Source organism: Pollicipes pollicipes, unplaced genomic scaffold (assembly GCF_011947565.3).
Source record: "Pollicipes pollicipes isolate AB1234 unplaced genomic scaffold, Ppol_2.1 Scaffold_6052;HRSCAF=7182_pilon_pilon_pilon, whole genome shotgun sequence".
Classification (NCBI taxonomy): domain Eukaryota; kingdom Metazoa; phylum Arthropoda; class Thecostraca; order Pollicipedomorpha; family Pollicipedidae; genus Pollicipes; species Pollicipes pollicipes.
Genome location: NW_023596805.1, coordinates 24,032,657 through 24,054,641, shown reverse-complemented (window position 1 = coordinate 24,054,641; position 21,985 = coordinate 24,032,657). Strand labels below are relative to the sequence as shown.

Genomic DNA, 21,985 nt, shown 5'->3' with positions numbered 1-21,985 from the left:
TTGGGTGGTGTAAAGCAAATCCGACCCGAGGAAAACCTCCCGCGAAGACAAGTGATGACACTGACTCAAGCATGCATGGTATGCCTGATATTAGACGCGCTCATGTTCTTGTTGACAGGAAGGCCAGCCTGGCGGTAAGACCAGCGCCAGACATATCCTCTTCGCCGCTGTTGCTATAGTCCGATTCGTACCGACGTTGTGCGGTGTCTCAACCGTGCATTGCCTGTCACTGCCGCGGCTCGGACGCATAAGCGCTGTGGTTTTGGCCGTTTTCCAGACGTACTTCAACCAGAACGCTCTCACTCTGATTCGGTCCCTAATCACGGGTGGTGCCACGCCGGAGCTGGAGCTGATCCTGGCGGAGGGCGCCGGGCTGAGAGGAGGCTACAGGTCAGTCGGGTCACCACTGGGACAATGGTGGTCAGTCTGGTCACCCCTGGGGACCATACAGGTCAGTCGGGTCACCACTGGGAACAAAAAATGCCAGTCGGGTCATCACTGGGGACGATAGAGGTCAGTCGGGTCACAATTGGCGAATATATATATATATATATATATATATATATATATATATATATATATATATACCAATCGGGTCACCACTGGGGACGATAGAAGTCATGCGGGTCACCACCGGGGACGATACGGGTCAATTGGGTCACCACTAGGGAGGGATAGGGGTCAATCTTGTCACCACCGAGGACGATACGGGTCAGACGGGTCACCACTGAGGACAAATACGGGTCAGTCGGGAGCCGGGTCACCGAGGCATGGGAGGCTCAACTCAACCATGGTGCCAGTGTGAGGGCTGCTGATATGGTGCTATGTTTGCTGAGAACTTGTTTAAATTGGGACGATTAAACTATTCGAAAAGTGGAGAGAGTGCTGCATGTGCTGATGTCCCCGCTCTTCATCGCATATTCCGTGTCGTTTTGTGCTCGTTAGGTTACGTATCCTTACACTTTGCTGTGCCAATATATCGGCACCTGACGACAAACAGCAAATTTCCTTTCCGATTCCCCTCTCAAAACGCGCACCTCAACTGCGCCCGAAACCGGACCGGTATCGCGAATCGAGCTCGCGACCTTCCGCTAACGCCACCGTGCGCCTTTGCAGCACGGCCGAGACGCTGAGCAACCGTGACCGGTGCCGAGTGGGACAGATCAGTCTGTACGACGGTCCGCTGGCCCACTTCGGCGAGGGGGGCCGCTACGGGGACCTCTTCGTGGCGTCCCTCAAGCAGTACGGCATGCTCTGCATCGGCCTCTACAGGCGAGTGAATCGGCGCCTCATGGTGGAGCTCTGAATCGAGATCTGTGTGTTGGCTGATTGGTGCATTCATGTAAGATCTGCTCATAGCTCACGCTCGGGGAAATCATCAGTGGCGGTGGCGGTGTCGGGGCTTGTCTCGGGGCAGTCACCCTAGCGCTGAGGAGCTGAGACCGCTGGTCTTCGACTGACGCATCCTTTGAATCCAGGCTCATCCTGGTTATTTTGCACATGTGACTTTTGGTGCGGTCGATTGGTCATTCACGCCGAGTATAATCAACTCCAACCTCGCAGTGTATGTTGTGGCAAGTTGTTACGCTCAACCGGCTGCTCCACTTTCTTGAAAACTAAAGTACCATTGTGACTTGATGCGTGCTGGATCTGTTACCCCAGATGACGTCATCGACCCTTTTCGACAGGTTCCGAGACACCAACAGCTCGCCAGACGCATCCACGAAGCGATACGTCATCACCAACCCCCCTGGGGACTTCGCCCTGCTCCCTACCGACCAGGTACTGAGAGGGCGGCAGAGGGCCTGGTCGCGGAGAAGCTGGCTTTCGCTGAGCAGCCTGGAATGGCACTGACGCTCAATGCTTTACCAGGAGGGGCGGGGTGGATGAATCCATAATTCCGGCTGGCTCAGAGCTGCCGAAATTCTGTCGGTATGCTCAGATTAGCCCTCCAGTCTGTTTTAGCTCCGCCATCGTTTTGGCGTCAACCAGTCCGATGTGGACGGACAAATGAGTGCAACTGTGGCAAAGTTGTAGTACAGTTTATTTGACTCGAATATTAAATGGTCACAGAAGACTGGCCAAGTAGAGACAAGTTGTAGGTAAATTCTTCACACAGTCTAGTGCGTAATAAAAGGGCATTTGGCACGAGTACCCCTTACAGCAAAATAAAAAAGGTCGTTCTTATCTTGCTGGGCTGGTCAGGATACCTAGTTTGGTTGGAAAAATCGATCTGCATCACTCACAGCTTGTACAATTATTCCGTCTGCCAAAGTTTCGAAGCAAAGGCGCGGAGGCCAATGGATGGAGGACGGGGCTGGGGCTAAGTGCCGCGCATGCCCTGGAAAATGTTAGATAACAGGCGGCTCTGCATGGAAAGATGCGACATAAATCTTCAGAGCTACCGGAAGTTCAGGCTACAGGCTGGAAAGCTACAGGCTGGTTCCCGTACCAACAGCGCCAGGCACTCACGATCTTCGTGGGTTATGGGCGTAGAACATAAATAATCTTCCTGCGGTATAGACGCACATGCCCTTCTTTTACTCTGCTGTGACTAGTGCAGCCCAAATGTGGCCATTATCGCCTGATGGTGTCATACAGTCGGGTTTCCACTGTGCGGGGACTTGCGCCTGTCTTTGTCGCGGTCTTGTTACACATGACTGACCTTTGCGCATGCGCAGGTGTTTGTGATTCAAGCTTTCAACCCGCCTGACTCTCCGTACTAAGATTACTTAAGGATAATCGCGCAGTTAGGGGACCTGGTAAGAGTGAGTATATTTGCTGTGTGCCGGGGAAGCTATTTTGTGTGCATTACGACCATTTTATTTTTATTTTGCCCACTTACCTTGCAGCGAGCCCCTTTGCACTCTCTTTTGACACAACATGCTCACATCGGGTCACATCCGACCGAAAATCGGCTAAAAATAATCTGGTATATATATATATATATATGTATATATATATATATATATATATATATATATATATATATATATACCATACTACTACGCCAATTGCGAATGTAATAGGCCTTACCTCTCCCTCAGCTTTAAGTCGCTTTGAACAACATTCATTTCGAACGTGGGATATTGCCTAGATGTGGGTTGCAAGTAACAAAAAAGCAACAAAAAGACTGTGTGTCCATAGTACCTCGCATGTTGGCGCAACATTAAGAGTACCCAAAGCATTCGGCATGTGTTTTTCAAGGCTAGTTTCGTACTAAAACCCGGGGCGGTGACACAGGACAAGATTTTGTCTCAGGCTCCTGCAATAATGCAGCTTTGGCCTAACGACGTAGCATCAAAAGCATTTCCAAAAAGTCTCCGTTCAACATTCGAGCAGCTCCTATAACCACGAATGCATGTTGTCGGATGACCGGCGCATAAGGCACCTGCGGGAGCCTGCTCGTCGCCACTCTCACGGGATCGAGCAGCTCACGGGAGCCTGCTAGTCTTGCTTTCTTGTGTGCATACGTAATCTCGTAGCAGCGGTTTCTTGAGGCAGAACTACATACAGCTTCCACCGTTTTCATATCGCACTATCAAGCGTATGGACTTGAAACGTCTTAGGCTCGTGTAGTCATCGTATTAATCAGTTACGCGACAACAAAATCTTGACGTAGAAGTAACTGCTTATGAACTGAAACCCTCACATGGTGCGACTTGAAAACGGTGTAAGTTGTACTTTCGTCCCATGAAGCCGACAGCTACTCCCTCGCCCGCCCGCACCATGTGTTATTGACGACTGCACAGCCGGTCAGCCCGCGCTGGCCGTCGTTAACGACGGCTCCGTCATCGGCACCCCGAGTGTTGTTGGGTGCACTGACCTGTGGTGCGCTTTTGACGAGCCTCGTTCGCAAGTGTGTACCCAGGCCCCGCACATTACCCGGCGTCTGGACACGAGCAAAGGGGCTGTTCGGCGATCGTGCTTAATTCTTCCAAATTGCTGTGGCGGGGCTGTGACCTGGCCAATAAAGCACACAGACCTCCAATGCTTCCCGCAAACTCAGTGCTCGCCTCCCTAAAAGTGCCTGTTTTCCGCTGATGACTCCTTCCCTATCACTTAGTTTCCACCTGTGAGTTTGCGAACGGGGCTCTGGTTATCTTCCACTGCCGGTGTGCCGGGGCGTGTTGTTCATCTTTAAAGAGTGCCTTCTGGTTTGAACGTTTGTCCGCCCGTCTTTCGCTTGTGACACCCTCCGTTAGCAGCACAGTTTCATCCAGTTAACCAGTCCTCTCTGACCGGAAAGCGCAGTTTTTGGCACCAGATGACCGTGTCCCCTGAAACTTACCTAAACCCAGCCTTCACGTTTCCATCAGCTGGTTGTAAATGGCTTCTCGCAGATAGCATTACGTAAATGACAATGCGTCAGATATTACTTCAGGGTGGTATAACCCCTACATTTGAGTTCAAGCGTCTCTCTGCCAATGCCCACCAGGGTGTACATAGTCCTTTGTGGCCCCCTTATAAATTACAAATATCATCCACTTAACCACTTTGGATGATAATAGAGCCAAGTATTTTTGCCCTTCACCACGTGTTTAGCCTACTGTTTCTGCACGGTGCAGGCCGCTCTTGGCTTCTTTTCTCTTGGCTTTCCGAATCAGCGAATAGAAAAGGGAGCGCCAAAGAACAGTGCTTAAGTATCAAGTTCCCGGTTTGGGTTCTCGGCTTGTACTCAGTCACGTATTTCCAGTTTCCTGTGTCTTTCGTACGTTTCATTGCATCAGCCATCGATCATTGCCCCATTCCTCTCAAATCCCTGCTGTAGAGTGACGAGGTGCGAGTTAGGCTCTGCTGATCTTGGGTTCAAGTTAGCCCTCCCAAGTTCCTGCGTCTGTCTTGCATTTTACAGCATCAGGTACGGGTCGTTCCTCGGTGCATCTCCCCCTTGATTTGGCCGTCTGTGTCAGTCGCTGCCAACTCACATCTGACACATCTTGAACCGTTTCACCCTGGTTCACGGCCTGGAGTGTCGCAAACACTTCAGAATCGCTCTCAAAGCTGTCTTCTGGCCACATTTACAACTGCCAATGACCTAGAGGGGATTTCTAGTCCGACACCGTCCACAGCTTCAACAGTCCTAAAAGCCCTTGCAAACGACGCGAAACCCTTCGCGGCTTTGCCCCACGCTGTTCAGTGACGTAGTTGTGACGTCACCGGTCAGGCCGCAACAAGCGTCATCTGCCCTGGAGCTTCCACCTGACACTGATCTGTGCCGCCCGCCGTAGGTGTTCGTGCTGCTACAGTTCGACCCTGGCATGGAGTACATCCCGAACCGGGGTCACAAGGTCGACCTCACCAAGGAGGACAAGTCCTGACTTCTGCTCTGCAGCGCACTCACCGATGGCCCCTACTCGTACATCTAGCTGTACCGCCCCAGGCACACGGCAGCGGCGACGACCAAGACGACGACCGGCGACCCCGGCGGCCGGTGGTTGCCATGGAGACGGGCGAAGTCCATAGCAACTGGTTGCGTCCTTGGCGACTGGCGGCATCCGCAGCAACTGGTTGCCGACACGGCGACTGGCGGCGTACGCGGTGGGCGGTGGCATACTTGGCAACGGTCGGCATCCATGGCAACCGAATGCTGGTGTCTATGGCAACACCTGAAAAGAGACAGCTGGTGGTGCGATAAAACTCCTCGACGACCGTGGCGCTTGTTGCGCGTCTGCTTCGCCGCCAGCAGCGAAATGCCGGTGGCAACTTTACGGTTCACGCTTTCCACGCGCGCCAGCCGGCACCAGCTCTGGCGTGCCGCCCGCGGCCACGCAGCGCAGAAGGCTCGCACTCCACACCGCTTCTTCTGCGGAGTGATGATGTCAGTGTCGCCATGGAAACGCGTGGCCTCTGCCTCGGTAATTCTTCGCCATGGAAACGCAGTGGTCGGACGCCGGTGTGGCCTCGGGAACGGTGCGATCGGGAGGGGCCGTTGGAGTACGCTGCGGCCGAGCGGTGCGCTGCAATGCGCTTTGTGTTACAGCACGCGCTCTCGGCACCATATCACTGTCACGGCACTTCGTGCATGGGCGCATCCAGGCACGCATGTGACGGATTTGGCGTGGTCATGCTCGCAAAATTTTGTGTTATTGATGAAACTTGCGCAATCGTCGAACAGAGGAATTTCCACACCTGGGCGATGGGTGCTGGTAGCGCTCGTCCCGAAATGTCGCTGGGTGCGCCCCTGCCCGTGCCGCCGTTCGTTATGTGTACGATGCACACACGCAGTGCCTGTCCGTAGTAGTTTTGTGCCATGTCGGTCGCTGTTGCTCGGTCGTTCGTCCGTCACGCCGTCTGCCGGAGAGCCGACCCAGCTGGATGTGTGGGGGCTGGTTTTTGATTACTCATGTGCCCTGAGCGGCTGCCGTTCGTGGGCAGCGATGTTATCGGCGTGGTTTTCGTCCTTCGTGCTAATCAAGACTTTGTGCGATCAGTGCTGCATCGCGCATTACGCGTCAGCTCTGTTATAACTCGGTGAGATGTGGTTTGACACTTCGCTGTCTTCGCTGTCGGTTATCTTTGGCACGTTTACTCTTTCACCACTTTACCCGCATTTACTCTATCAAAGTTATTCGCCCGGCCAGAGTAGGCTTCGGCTTTATTGAATACCACTTTGAGAAAAACATAACGCGGCACCGCGGGTGCACTGCGGGGCCCGCTTAGCCTCGGCGTGGACGCCGTGGCTCGAGCTCCTCTCAAACCATTCCACGCGGGGATCGCGATCGGCGATCCTCCGCAGCCGCGGGCGCTGCGATCCTCGCGAACGCAGCGGCATTCGCGCCGCACTGTCCCGCGCCCGTCACGGTTGTGGCACCGCCGTGTCAAGTCCTCGCTGGCGCGCGCCGGGCGCTCGAGCGCCGCGTCGCCAGGCGCTGGTCGTGATATATGTGTGTAGGGTAAGGCGCGCGGGAGGTGGGCGGTGGAGCGTCGCTGGCCGCGGTCGGCCGCGCGAAGCCGCCGCGGCGCTCCGGCGAGTCGTCAGTGGAGTGGCGTTGTTTCCCCCTGCAGTCCTGCAGTCGTGGGTGCGGTCGTGCGCGTCTTTTCCCAGCCCCGCGGCGGTCGTCGTCCTGTCCCGTCACTCTGGTCATCCGCGTGTCGTCTTCACTGCGATGTCCAGTGGGCCTCATTCCCACGCTATGGCGGCTAGCGGCTCCTGCACTCACCGCAGCAACCCATTTACCCACCTTGCTATAGTGAGCTGCTTTTCTTCGGCTTCGTATTACCTACATCCCTTTTCTTACCGTGTTGAGCGATCTGTCCTCCCCTTGACGACAGCGACTCAAAATTATCATCCACTTCACGTGTATTAGTGTTGTCATCCCACCCGCTGCTTATAGGTGGTTCTCTCCGTTTTCCCCACACTGCGATGATTTTATGCTTCTCCTCTCACTTCAATGATCAGCTTGGGCGCCCTTCCCATATGGCAGTGATGTACTCCTCTTCACTGCGGTGCCCTTTTCTCTCCTCCACCCCAGTGACCCACTTTTCCCCCGCCGCAATAGCCTGCGTCGCCTCAGCGCAACTGACCAACCCACGCTCTGCCCCCTGTCGCCCGGGGCTCCCCACCCGGAAAGCAGCGACCGGGAGCAATAAGCTGAACGTCACGCCGACCCCTCCGCCCCTCTCTCCGACGCCTCCGCCTCTCTGTGCGACGCCTCCACCCCTCTGTCCGCAGTCCAGGTTTTGTACCAGCCAGGTTGCACGCGCGCGGTCGTGCTCGGTTCCGTGCCGCGAGCGTGAGCCACCCGGGACGCGTGAGCTGGTGTTTGTTGCCGAAGTATGTGCACACGCATTCGTATGCGCCCGTTATGTCATTTGATTAATACATTATTTTTAAGCACTACGTCGGACGTTTGTGCTCGCGGCCTGATTGGGTTGTGGTCTGATTGAGCCTGATTGGATTGTGGTCTGATTGCGCCTAATTGAAATGTGGTCTGATTGAACATGATTGGATCGTAGTCTGATTGAGCCTGATGAGATTGTGGTCGGACTGAGCCTGATCTGATTGTGGTTTGGTTATGCCTGCTTGGATTGTGGTACGACTGAGCCTGATCCGGACTCGTCATCGAAGACGGTCAGCGGTAGACACGTGTCACCACAGATGAGCAAAGGCCTACTACATGTCTGCTTGGCAACATAATTCTGAACTGGAAGCATGCTTCGACTTATCCGTCCTTTGCGGCTCACCGTATTGGGTGTCTCATATTATCTCATCCTGCTTCGGCCATCTGATGTTTGTTTGGGGGGGAAATAGGGAGCAGATACACTGACGAAACAAGTCGCGAGATTGTCCGCCAAACCGATCAAGTCTAAGTTTTCTTCAAAGAGGGCGTCACAAACAAAACGTCACGCCCAACAATGTATTGCGTTTGATTTCAGCACACTGACTTCTGAAAACGTCACGTATAGAACGCGCCACAGCGAAACATGAGCAATGTCTCCAAAGTCTACGTATCTCACGCTTTCACAAACGACCTGTCTAAAACTTCTCTTCCTCGCACATCGCGTTATTCATTATTGCACGCACGATTATGACGGTACATCCTCCACCTTTCGAATCATTTCCCGCATGGCTACCTTCGACACAATTATTGGTCGACAATTTCACATACTATTAAAGGATACATGCCTGTGGGACGATCGTTTGGTGGTCATTGACCTTGCTCGTCACATGCACATCACTGACGCGTGCTGGAAATACACCAACCCGTACTGAAACCGCATGAGACGTACCATTCACCTTACGACACCGTTCAGACACACGGGGCGGATCAACATCACGGATGGCTTACGCCTCCCTGGACCGCCACCGAGTGCGAACTACCTCGACTGCTCGTCAAAAGGTATGGTCCACCTTAAGCAACCGGAAGGTCGTCACCCGGTGTGAAGTGCCCCCCTTGACCACCACGCAGCGTGGGTTACCTCGCTACCTGCGGCTACCTCAGATGTGGCTACCTGAGATGCGGCTGCATGTGGCCATCTCAGATGTGACTACCAGTGGCTAGCTCAGATGTGGCTGCCAGCGGCTACCTCAAATGTGGCGACCTGTGGACACCTCAACCTGCGGCTGCATCAGATGTGGTTACCTGCGGTTACCTCAGATGTGACTACCTTTGGTTGCTTCAGACGTGCATGCCTTTGGCTGCCTCAAATTTGGCTATCTGTGGCTGTCTCAGATGTGGCGACCTACGGCTACCTCCGATGCCGGCAGCACAATGCGGCTACCTCACCGACCGTCGCACACTGCCCACTATCTGTGCCGACTCTCCACGCACTGGACCACATGCTGGGCACTAGCTGTGCAGGCTCTTCACATACTGAATTACACCCTGCGCGGTGCTCTCCGCCGACTCGATGCAGCCGTCGACGTTGGAGTGAGTGAAGGCGTCTCCTGCAGCCACCACCAGCGGGCGGCGACAGAGCACCACGTGGCCCGGGCTGCCCGGGTACGGGGTCACCACCTGGGGTCGGGAGAGATCCACCGAGGTCAGAAAGACGGTCAACGACAACGGGTCGGCGTGATGTCGTCAACTATGGGCCCAAACAGCTACCTGAGTTCATGAGAGCTTAAAAGGAGGTCATAAAAAGGTTGCTAACGAAACGACGAAAAAATCAGGACGTAGCCACGAGAGGCAGGCTAAGGCCGGGAAGTGCAGAACTGGGGTCTAGGGTGGCGCGTGACCTGGGGTTAACCGAAAATACGTGAGCCATGACCTAGGTCAGAAACAGAATGCCGCCAACTTGAGATAGCAATACAATACGTCTGACGCACAAGAACGATTCAGAGGCGGACTTCAGACATTGCACGTCAGACAGCTACTACCAAAAAATAAATAAAAAAACAAGTGGCCAGGCACCTGAGAAAAGCGCCATTTCTGGCACTTGATGGTAACCGGCACAGGCCAATCAGGGAAGAGCTCCGTGACGTGGCGCAGCAGGATTGGCTGCACCTGATCCGGTGTCTTCTCCACGTGCTCCACTCCGAATGCCACGCTCGTGTGGACAACCACCGATGTCGGGGCAGTATCTGAAGACGGAGGCGAGCTTACGATAGCAGATGCTAGTGTCAACGCTACAGCATGCGTTTGCCGCGAAGCATGTATAAACAGGAACAGGGAGATAACTCTTTTACAATACTCACACTGAAACTAGAGTGATGGCGGAAAATCACATGAAGCATCCTTGTAATGAGCCTACAAAAAAGGCTCCGTCGGGGGAGCATGCGGTCAAACAAGTTTCAAATCAATTCTCACGCAGACTTAAAGGGAGAGTTCCATATTGATATGGGCGTTTGAACTGAAATAGCCATCTTGAAGATCTTCGGGTGCAGTTTACAGCCCTGCCCTTCTTAAGTCCAAAACCTATCTAGTTTCTGAGCTACACGCCCGCCAAAACGCGCAGATAATTTCAGGGAGAGTATTTCAAGGTCGCCATGGCATTCATGACACTACAATAACGTCATTCAAATGCTGGCGCTCCATAAGCCATGCAACGTCCAAACCCAAGGCAAATGTAATGGTCCTGTTGTACATATCTGGCGTTCTTGGGCACGATGTACAGATATAACCGCCGTCAATTAGCTCACAGTCATTGTTATGCAAGGTGAGGTGTTGACATCAAACAATGACACATCGACGGGCATATTTCCTTAAAGGGAAATTGGTGTCTAGAGCAGCCTTTTCCAATAATCATGCCGAGTCAGCTTTTTAATAATATCTGATGCCTCCTCCCCTATCTTCAAATGACAAACATTCCATTTACATTTTAAAGACGCACAAAGAATGCACAAAACAAAACCGTTAGGAAAAGACCTTGATACCCTGGTTTTTAAGCATCATGAGTTCAGAAGTCTCATGCTAACAGTTATCGACCGTCAACATGCCGGGAGGCACTGGTCGAACGATATTAGAAAGCCAGCATTTGTTATATTGTCAAAAAATGTTATACCGTTATTTCGAGTATTTTTAACATCACCAACATTCCCTCTGTAATGTCGATTCAAGGCGTCATTCCACCTTTGTGAGTGTGCATGTGTTTCTACTGAGATCGCCATTTTCAAGACAATTCCCTGGAGTTCAAAGTTATGTCCTTTTTAGGACTTCAAATCATCTTGATTCTCTGGGTTTGACGTACGCCAGCTCGTGCAGTCTTTTTCGCACCGCATATTTGAAAGTCACCCATATACGCATGACACGTATGTCATAAAAACGTGATGCGGAAGCCCCCACCTTATTCCCCTATCTTACTCATGGTCAAGACAAATATGACCACCGTGGCATTCGCATTTGAAGTACGTCAGCATCATTTATCCCAACGATAGCAGGCAACTGGCTAATAGCCCGTTCAAGCTACTGATGGCCTTCGTCAATCAAGAACCGCGTTTTGTGACGGATAACGCCAGCATTCGGGAAGTTCTTCTTGTTATGACGGACATGATGCTGCGAATAAAGTAACTTAAGAAAAGCAGCGTATCCGAGAATACGAGTGCGAGTACAAAAACCCTGGCATCACGCAGCGATCTACAAGAGCACCGCGAGAAAAGGCCGAACACACGAACATACTGCAAGTAACGGTGATTTAGACGCCCAGAACAATAACACAATAGTTCAAAACATAATGGTAAACAAGTGAGTCACGCCGTCTGCTGCAGTGGCAGTTCTGGCACGCTCAGTCTGGTAGTGACTCTGACGTCATTATACATTCCATGACATAATCAAATGATAACGTTTTGAGAGGCTTATTTACCAAAACATGCAATTCTGCTACTTGGAGCAATCGTTTACACTTAAAGCATACCAATAGTTGCACGTGAGCTTCTCCATAATATCTGATGCTTGCTTCAATATGTAAAAGTGCGGACACTTTTAATTCAGTACCTTCCTGTATACTCAAGACCATAACCAACATAACATACCGCCGCCATAACCAACCGCCAACATAACAACTCAAAACCCATAAAAACGGATACGCATTTCGCCCTACCTTTCCCCCGCTTCACGTTGTCCACAGCCACGTATCGGATGACTGGATGATCCGAGACGTATGTGGCGCCCCAGGGCACGTCCACCGCGCCAGGTTTGTCGAAGAACAGTCCGAGCGCGTACCGGGAGCTGTACTCGACGCCTCGGAGGCCGGCCACCACGCTGTCCTCGTCAGCATCTGGGGTAGAGCATCGGTGACGTTACAAGAAGGCAGTCTAAATGTCCCCACCAATCCTAATGCGGTGCACCCGTGACGTCACAGGAAAGATGCCACGATGTCTCCGTCAGAATCTACCATAGCACATCACACACTACAGTACGGATACTGCAACGCTCCACTCAGAATACGAGGTAGCGTACAAGTGACGCCACGAGCCCGCAATCGCACTTTCCTACTCAGTTTTCGTGGCGGGGCTTGTGCTTTCATAGGAGGGCAGCAACAGCCCACAATTCATGTCTCCGTACCCGTCAAAATTTGAGCTACCGTACTAATGCTGTTACCTGCAGGCTGTCGCATTATATCCACCGCTATCTGAGATACAGGCCAGTGACACCGTAATAGTGCGTTATAAGTTGGCTGCCACACTGCGTCTGTCAGTGACTGGGGAAAATGTCAGTGATCAATGATGTCACAGGTCTCTCACCACAATGCTTCCGTACGGTCTCAGGTTGAGTGCTAATTGGCATGGGCGGCGCCACGGGTTTCGAGTTGGGTTTGAAAAGGCTTGTCCAGGGGGCTCCTGGATAAAATGGGCCCCTCCTCGCGTTAGGGGCCTCTTCCACAGCGTCGCATTCAAGGACAATGTGCACCAAGGGCTGTATATATTTAGATCTTTTTTAGGGCTTTAGAGCTGTTCAGATCCAGTTCCTTTAACCACGTGTTACATGCATGATATGCGAGGAAATAAACGTCTAGTGAAAACATCCAAAATGGGGCCTTACATTATCCAGCAAAGGGTTCCACTGATCTAAAGCAGGGTCACTTTAAAAAACAAAACAAAAACGGCATAGGGCTCCCTAGTTTGAAACATAGGCCTCCGGAAGCAGCGAAGGTAACACAACACTGGGTTTCCTACATACAACATCGGGCTTCCTGATCTATAACTTTGGTTACTTTATTTATAGATGTGACCTCAGGACCCAGAAAACGCGTCGATTAACGTAGCAAAAAGTCTTTTGAGACCGATGTATTACTCTCCAGCTCAGTTATGGGGACTCCTTTATCTAAAGTATGGTACTCTACGTGTAGCTACAATGGACTATGGGCCAGATCGCCTTCAAAATGTCGGATTAATTCAATAAGCGAAAGTCGTCAGAATACAGTTTTCAGAGTGCAGACGTCCTGCGAATCAAATGGCGAGTTATACACTGACCATTACATTTGAACATCCCCACGCATTTGTCTTCGCCAATCTGTCAAGGTCACATGACAGACAGGCGCTGTTCACGTGCAAGAAAACCGGGCGACGAGTCCAGGCAGCCGCTGTGCCTTTTCCAGTGTACCTTTCTATTCACAAGGCAAACCATCGGTCGACTGAAGCAATTTTGAATATATCTACGCAAGGAATAAAACGTTTCAGCGGATATAACAGCATTTGTGAGATTGATCATTGGGTGTGTATGAAGGCGACATCATTTTACAGAAATCAAAGATGGGCCAATAAATACATACATACATACATACATATATATATATATATATATATATATATATATATATATGTATATATATATATATATATATATATATATATATATATATATACATGCAATGTTCCATGAAGCACCGCGATAGTTCCTCTTTTGGTATTGAGATAGAAACATTGCCATTCAATCTCGACAAAAAAATTGCGCAAAGTTGCGCGAAAAAATGCTATTGCGCTACAACTAAACCATGTTTCCGTGACCTGCCATCTAGCGAGGAGAATAGTAGCTACGCTGTCGGTCAGGTGGCTACCGTTATTTTTCTATTGCGATTGTGGGCCCTGTTGCGCGTTCGTAGTGTAAGGGCACTGTCGATGGGTCTCGGACTCGCTCGTAAAAAGTCCCCTTTCATCCCAAATCATGGTAGCCTCATCTCCGTCGTCAGTTCTAGCTGCGCCCCTTTGTCTACACGCCCGTAATGGACAAAAGTCCATGTACCCAGATCACAGGGCAATGAGGAAACCTACCCTGACGCAAATAAATCTGATATCATTAAGCTAAGCAGCAATGTCGGGTGCCTGTAAATTCACGGACCGGCACCGGTCGCGCATGCGTAGCAGCGAAACTAACCTCGCCTATCGTACCTTCCTCGTCGACTCACAATGCTCTAGCGTCATGATGTTAAGCGTTGTCATATCCCCTGGCAGACGCGTCATTTTCGCCAGCATTGCCGGTGAATGAGGATAGACCACATCGCTACTACAATTCGAGCTAATCATTACAGAAGCCGAGCGAAATTAAGGCACATGTGACTGGAGAGCCATGTCTTTTATACTGACACATTGCCACTGTTCTCCCTATATAGCAGAAATATTGATAGTTCACTTCTAAAACACAATATTTCAGTACATTTTGCCGGGACAAGGAGCAAAATGTAACGCAGTAAAGGCCCTTCGAACTAAACCAAGCTGAATATTGTTCTGCAAAACCGTATGATGAAACTAGATGAAAACGGCAGAACACGTCCTTACACCACCTTGGTGCTCATCAAACAAGCCCAACTGATTGGAGCACGTCAAAAACCCACTACCCAGACAGAGGTGTTATGTACATATATACGTATGTGAATGCATATGGCTACTCAATGGACACGTGCCTATGTAATGCATCATATTTAACCAAGAAGTGGTCTAGTACTAATGTAACGTAAAGGCCATCATAGCTCAAGTCGATCTGATTTATTACAAAAAATTAGATTCGGTAGGCGCGTCTCCGTCAGCTAACTTAAACTCTATGGTAGGCCTGATATCTAATGCAAAGATACAAAGGGGTTTACCTTTCAAAATTGACGATATCCCGAAAACAGTGTCATACCCCGTGCTTAGACGCATTTTGTACACATGTGAATGTCGGCGGCAGGTTTTCTCTGATGCGTGCCTCGGTGAAGAGGACAGAAATTTTGCGATTGTCTGTTTCCTGTCAATGCTTTCTAGCCTCCGCGATATCTAGCTGAATTTTGTACGGAGTTCTATAACGGGAAGTATATGTAACCCGTAAATTGGTGTTAATGTGTGAATGCACTTATTATGTTTAGGAATACATGGTTTATAGTAATATCCCTTCTGCATGTATATTATTGTACGAATATATACGTAGATATATATGAATGTGTCTGTCCTCGCTGTGCTTTACGTGTCAGGTTATTCATGAAACAGCACAAAGGGGAATGTTTCACATTTGAAGATATTGAAGAAAACATCGGATATGGTGAAACAAACTCACTTTTAGCTATTGCAATACTTTCTAAGTGGAAAACACTGCTCTAGACTGCATAATTCTCTGTTTGGTAAATATACTTCTCAATGCGTCATGGTTTGATAACGTCATCGCACCTTGCACAACATTGATTGAGAGCCAATTGGCAGCCGTTATATCTGGAAATCGCGCTCACAAACGCCAGATACGAACGCTTCGACAAATATCTTTTTCTTGGCTTTCATCGCCGTATGGTTTATGGAATGGCAGGATTTGAGTGACGCTATTATGACACCATGAATTCCAATGTGACTTTTAAATACTCCCCCGATATACCTTTCCCATTTTCGCGGGCGTGTAGCTCAGAAACTAGAGGGGCTTAGATCTTAAGAAGGGCAGGATTGCGTACAACAGCGAAAGGTTTTCAGGATAGCTATTTCATTAAAAACCCAATATATATGTGTGGAACACTCCCTTTCGGGTTGCGGGAATAGACACCTGCGATTATGTTTCACAGGCAAAAAAACACGCCATGCATAAGCGGGCTAATTACCTTAAGCTACCCGTCATTTGAGAAAATAATTTGAGGCGGCGGGCACCAAGTTGTCCCGCTGCATCTGCCATACAACGCCACTATCCAGAAAGATCAAAGAAGATCACTGAGGGGGGGGGGGGGGGTCTTTCAAAGAACAGAAATGGACACCAGCAAATTTAATATTGCCTCCAAAGTCCCGCGAATTTTTACCGAGTTCCTGCGAGAACGCCCAGCAGTTAGAAACCTTCCCGGGATGATTATTCCCATTTAAAGGCACACCCGACTTAGGACATCATTTTCCGCGCATACCCCTTCCCCTCTTTGGTCACATCTCGCGACAGAAGCAACTCCATGCCATGGAAAGGCGGAAATGCATGCGCCCCCCTGTCTCTAATGACTCACTTCAATTCTGTGCCCCGGCAACTCACGGGCATCGGTGGTTCAGTGGTAGAATGCTCGCCTGCCACGCGGGCGGCCCGGGTTCGATTCCCGGCCGATGCATTTTCGTTTGGTGCGCTCTTTGGCGAAACTGATCGCATTCCCAGTCACTTTATGAACCAACCTCACCCACTGGCACAATTACTCGCGGAATGATCACGGTCATTTCACATCAAGGGCTCCTTGCTTTTCAGTAATCTGAGCCAGCAAGGCATTATTTCCACTCACCCTTTGCATAGTTCTTAATAATACATGTTATAATATGCACTTCTCCCACATGCATTGCCTTGTCCTAAATGTGATATCCTTCCAAGAGCCTACCATGTATCTACCTAAAAACGTTTTGTGTGGGTCATACTTGCCTAGTTCCACTTAAAATAAAGGCTGCATGGAATATTTTTATACTGCCATCAGCATCATGAGACAAAATCTGAAGGGGAACACCAAAGCAAAACTGTCAACTTTTGCACAGTCTCCACTTCATACCCTGGTCTACGCATCCGGGTCTTATACGTACATCGCGGCAGAGCGCATACAGAGGAAGGTCAAAGGCAACACGTGGAAGCGGAGCATCCAGCATAACAAGAAAACAAAAAGACAAATAAAATACAACTAAGAAAGTCACAACGAATGCAACGAGCACACTCACCGGAGCCTTTGAGCAGGGAGCCTCCGAGGCCGAGGATCTGAGGCGTGGGCATTGTCAGCACGACCACGTCAAACGCCTCCTGGCGGCCGGCGGCGGTGACCACTGACACTGTGCTGTCACCTGGCGACACCTGAAGCAAACACAGCTGGCTGTGACAACCGCCAGGGTGGCACACCGCCGAAACACCGAAGACGGCATACTATAGATTATATACGCAATATGCCATCATATCGGATGCCAATATGCGATAATCAGCAATGACAGTGGCGCATGCACGGAAAGGCCCTAGTGGGCACGTAGCCCACCCTTTTTTCTTCATCCATGCGTTAATAAGTGTGTGACTAAATGTCAACCTACAAAAAAAATGGGAAGACTCGTAAAACATGAGTAGATCAAGAACACACAATGTTCCTTTATGCTGTGCAATAAATTTGGCACGTCTATGACGTACTGAACTTGGTTTTCCGTGAAAATCTTTGAAATGTACCCCTCCCATCACAAAATCTTGCGTACGCCCGAGTGCGTCTGGTGGGTAAAACCATAGCCCCGGTCAAGCCCAAGGCACATTAAATACGATGACAACGACGTTGCGAACCTTAAAACGTCAGTTCATCTTACCAGGCTTCATAAATACACTTGTAATATAAACTGCTATTATATTCATATCTATTCATCATAATATTATTTACTATTTTGTATTATGTTGCTATACATTTTTGTATTTTTGATATGATGTTATTACATTTATTTGTTATTATAATAATAAATACTGCTGCCACATAATGGTCTGCGGACGCTACAGCTGTTGACAGGGCAGGCCGCCCGGATCTCATACGATTCTGGACGTCTCTCCCCGCGGATCGGTAAGCAGGGCATCAAATTCAAGGCATTAGTGAAATGTTATTTTATCAGCGATTTAAAACCGACTGCACCTCCCATTCATGGCTAGACTGCATTTCCCCTTTGGGCTACGGTGGTGACATTTCGGTTCCCGTGTCACTTCCGGCTGGTGCAACTTATGTACGCTGCCGGAAAGTCTATAACAGCGCACGACTAGCGCCTCCCCCATCCCTCCTCCTCCCTCCCTCCCTCCCACCCACCTCTGTCACGTGCTGGCCGAACTCAGGCTCCGCCGTGGCGCGACGCAGAAAGTGGCGCACGAGCGCGCTACTGCCGTCGCTGGCCACTAGGTGGCGCGTGCCGGCCGGGGAGGGGCGCAGGCCCTGTACGGTGGCGGAGAGCGGCGCCAGCACCCCTGCTCCGGTCAGCTCCGAGTAGAACCTGTCAGCGCGGCGGACGAGGGATGGTGGTGATAAAGGGAGGGGCGTAGACCCTGTACGATGGCGGAGAGCGGCGCCAGTACCCCTGCTCCAGTCAGCTCCGAGTAGAACCTGTCAGAGCAGCGGGCGACGGATGGTGTTGATAAAGGGAGGAGCGTAGACCCTGTACGGTGGCGGAGAGCGGCGCCAGCACCCCCGCTCCGGTCAGCTCCGAGTAGAACCTGTCAGAGCAGCGGGCGACGGATGGTGTTGATAAAGGGAGGGGCGTAGACCCTGTACGGTGGCGGAGAGCGGCGCCAGCACCCCTGCTCCGGTCAGCTACGAGTAGAACCTGTCAGAGCAGCGGGCGACGGATGGTGTTGATAAAGGGAGGGGCGTAGACCCTGTACGGTGGCGGAGAGCGGCGCCAGCACCCCTGCTCCGGTCAGCTCCGAGTAGAACCTGTCAGCGCGGCGGACGAGGGATGGTGGTGATAAAGGGAGGGGCGTAGACCCTGTACGGTGGCGGAGAGCGGCGCCAGCACCCCTGCTCCGGTCAGCTCCGAGTAGAACCTGTCAGCGCAGCGGACGAGGGATGGTGGTGATAAAGGGAGGGGCGTAGACCCTGTACGGTGGCGGAGAGCGGCGCCAGCACCTCTGCTCCGGTCAGCTACGAGTAGAACCTGTCAGCGCGGCGGACGAGGGATGGCGGTGATAAAGGGAGGGGCGTAGACCCTGTACGGTGGCGGAGAGCGGCGCCAGCACCCCTGCTCCGGTCAGCTCCGAGTAGAACCTGTCAGCGCGGCAGGCGACGGATGATTGTGTTAAAAGGAGGGGAGGGGGGGGGGGGGGGGGGGGAGGACGAAAGCCCCAAATCATCTACAGCTCGAGTGCTGAAGTGTTGTGCGGGTTTTGATCGAAACGAGTCATTTGATTAATACAATTTGCGGAATCCTCGCATGCGTCTGGCACTGATTTCTGCAGTTCCATCCCCGCCAAAGCACAGCAGGGCGTTTAAAGCCGGATGGACCGACGAAAAATATGCGTCACAGCGTCACAGGCTGTCATTTTCTATTTGCATTTTTTATTTTCTATTCTGCCTCTTTCCCTCACGCTGAGCAGACATTGAGAGTACGGACGCGGACATGGGCACGGACACAGATAAGGACATGGACTGCGGACACGGACAAGAACGCAGACGCAGACAAAACCCGGACACGCGTGGACACGGATGCGGTCAGCTCGCCACCAGTTGCTCTCCCAACAGATTCTGCTTACACAGAGTTAAAAAAGCAGTCAAACGTACTACACAAACAACTGACACCAGCCAGCCAGCCAGCCGCTGCTCCTGACCTCTGGTGGCGCTGCTGGTAGTGCGGTGACACGGTCACGTACTGGGCGCCCAGGTCAGCATTGCCGCAGCCCTCGGGGCCTCGCGAGGTCGAGAGACGACCGCCTGCGGGCATCGGTCGGGTCAGGCGCGTCCTCCGACCGCAACAGCACGAGAGTGGCGTGACCAAATACCGCGAAGCTGACGAGTACACAGAGCATTGTAAACCTGACCTGCACTGTCGTGCGTCACGTCTAGTTCGCGAGCCTTGGCCAATGACAGGTTACATGGTGCATTGACTCACATCTTCCAAGGTTACATGGTGTGTTGACTCACTTCTTCCAAGGTTACATGGTGCGTTGACTCACATCTTCCACCTGCCCCAATATCTTGTCATGCCTGCTCCACCTGGTCCATGGCTGCTATCTGTTCACACCCAGCCTGGTCGCGCCTGCTTCGTTCCGCAATACGTGCCCGCTCCTCAGGTGTTTTGCCGCATTGCCCGCCTGCTCCGTCGACATTGTGCAAACCTATGTCAAAGTTGTGGCAAAATTCTTCCCCTTATAAGTTACCTCACAATACCAACCCATTCCCATGAGACCTAACTTGCAGCACCTGTCAGTTCCTTGGGCCTTATGCATCCCATCCTTTAGGCCTTGTTTACCCCATCCTTTAGGCCTTGTGTCCCCTTGAGCCTTCTGCCTGGCATCACCTACCAGCCCAGCCTGGCATCAAAGGACCTACCTGCCCCTCGTGCCTTGTCCCAGATGGCCAGCTGGCAGCGAGACTGCAGCTCCTCTCTCAGCAGACATGATGTCACGGCTGAGGTCAGCCCGCCGCCCACCACCAGCACACGTGGGGTCATCTGCCGAGGGTGGGCATGATCAGCAGGGCTGAATGTAGCCAGGGGAGAGGGTGCATTGTCATGTTAGCAGAGCTAGGTGCAGCCAGATGAAGAGGGTGTACTGTCATGTCAGCAGACTGAGGGAGCTGCTGCTGGGGACAGGGTGCTTTGGTTGAGGAGAGCAGTGCCAAATGTGGGGATCAAAGGGAGAGCCCATATCAAATGGAAAGACCATCGCCACATGGAGGCAGCATTCTTAAACTCATCCAGCAGGTGTTTAGGATGCAAGCATAAATTATTGCTGCCAGAATCCTCTCTCCAGCTGTCTTCACACTATTTGACAGAGCTAATCCATTGCCTTTTGATCCCAAACCTAGACATCTAACCTGCCGACCCCATTTCTCAAGCATGACATGCTGAGATGCTAGGATCACCACCACCAGATGGGGCAACCAGCAGTGAGCCCCAAGCTGAGGTCCGCCTGAGGGTGCATTGTCTGTGAAGATGTGGGGTGCAACAAAATTAAAATTGATTCTGCTGATACCCAAGCAGCCAAATATTAACACACCACATGGAGAAGCAGTGCTCAGAGGGAGTGGGCACCACCAGACTGGGCTGTGTTGCTCCATCACCACAAGAAAGTGTGCTTAGAGAGAGGGAGCACCACCAGACTGAGCTGCATTGCTCTGTCACCAGGGTGAGGGGTGCCATCTGAGCAAATAAACTGGGTGATTAGAACCATGCAATCTGACTGATGATATGCCATCTAGGAAAAAGCCCTCTGAAAGAAGGTGGTATTGTAAGAAAGGGGTCAGATCATGAGTTATGTCTTAATAAACATGCATGGATACATAATGCTTCTATGAAAAGAAAACCTGTAGATATCTCATCTTACATATATAATGCAAGGTACATCAGGCATACTTGGTAGGCCAATGCAATGATAGCCAAAAAGTGATGGTAGGCCAAAAGGTGGCCTTTATTTGCTCGCAAATCATGGAGCTCATTTGCCTTTGACTGTGTAAAATACTTAACGTTATAATGCACATTTAGCTGCAGGTGTGTAGTTTTACAAAATGAGTTGAGGGGTTCCTGAACAATGAAAAGTGGTGCAACCTGCCCCCAAACTACACCAACAAACAGATTTCTTCCCGAATTTTGACTATTTTCTTCTCAAAATTAGGGGGATAAAGCCTCCCCAACTGAATAAGAAATCACACTCCTCTTTTCTTACCTTGAATACTGCCCACGTAATAACAGCACAGACTTACAACAGACGAGGGGCAACGTCGAGCCCTAAGCAACTCAAAATTCGCAACACACAACCACGCAACACCGGGATATCATTGCGGACTTGGCAGCGTACCTCAAATGAAACAAGGGCGCCATAAATGTGGCACCCTAAGTTGCCAGCCGGCTTTCCTTTGGATTTATGCGGTTAATTTGTCAAACGGGTAATGCTTGTCACTGGTGGTCGTTTGCGTAAAATGAATAATGCTTTAGATATTCTGTCATGTTGGACTACAGTGATCAAGGCGCAAAATGACTCAA

At 51.0% G+C, this 21,985-nt stretch overlaps 1 protein-coding gene, 1 non-coding gene and 1 pseudogene across 2 annotated transcripts; 2 read left to right on the top strand and 1 right to left on the bottom strand.

Moving 5' to 3' along the window:
- The window catches only part of LOC119104244 (calcium-activated potassium channel slowpoke-like), an 89,633-nt pseudogene extending 81,798 nt beyond the window's left edge, over positions 1–7,835 (top strand).
- Positions 7,836–8,353: 518 nt separating this feature from the next.
- On the bottom strand, positions 8,354–21,756 carry LOC119104377 (renalase). Its single transcript, XM_037228073.1, has 9 exons — positions 21,669–21,756; positions 20,335–20,455; positions 19,614–19,716; positions 18,329–18,393; positions 18,103–18,257; positions 17,003–17,132; positions 11,983–12,159; positions 9,858–10,027; positions 8,354–9,461 (listed from the first exon to the last, which is right to left on the bottom strand). Exons 2-9 carry the CDS (start codon positions 20,453–20,455, stop codon positions 9,294–9,296), a joined length of 1,089 nt encoding a protein of 362 aa, XP_037083968.1. The 5' UTR covers positions 21,669–21,756; the 3' UTR covers positions 8,354–9,293.
- Positions 16,346–16,416, top strand: TRNAG-GCC (transfer RNA glycine (anticodon GCC)). The gene has a single exon. It is a non-coding gene; the product is annotated as a tRNA-Gly (tRNA).
- Positions 21,757–21,985: the final 229 nt, after the last annotated feature.

Bases quoted from the DNA above. Each gene is read 5' to 3' on its own strand.
- LOC119104377 (XM_037228073.1), bottom strand. From the start codon at position 20,455: ATGACCCCACGTGTGCTGGTGGTGGGCGGCGGGCTGACCTCAGCCGTG. The intron at 18,394-19,613 runs GTCAGGAGCAGC...CTGCTCTGACAG, and splicing joins TACCAGCAGCGCCACCAGAG to GTTCTACTCGGAGCTGACTG. The intron at 12,160-17,002 runs GTGAGTGTGCTC...GCTCTACCCCAG, and splicing joins CTCCCTGCTCAAAGGCTCCG to ATGCTGACGAGGACAGCGTG.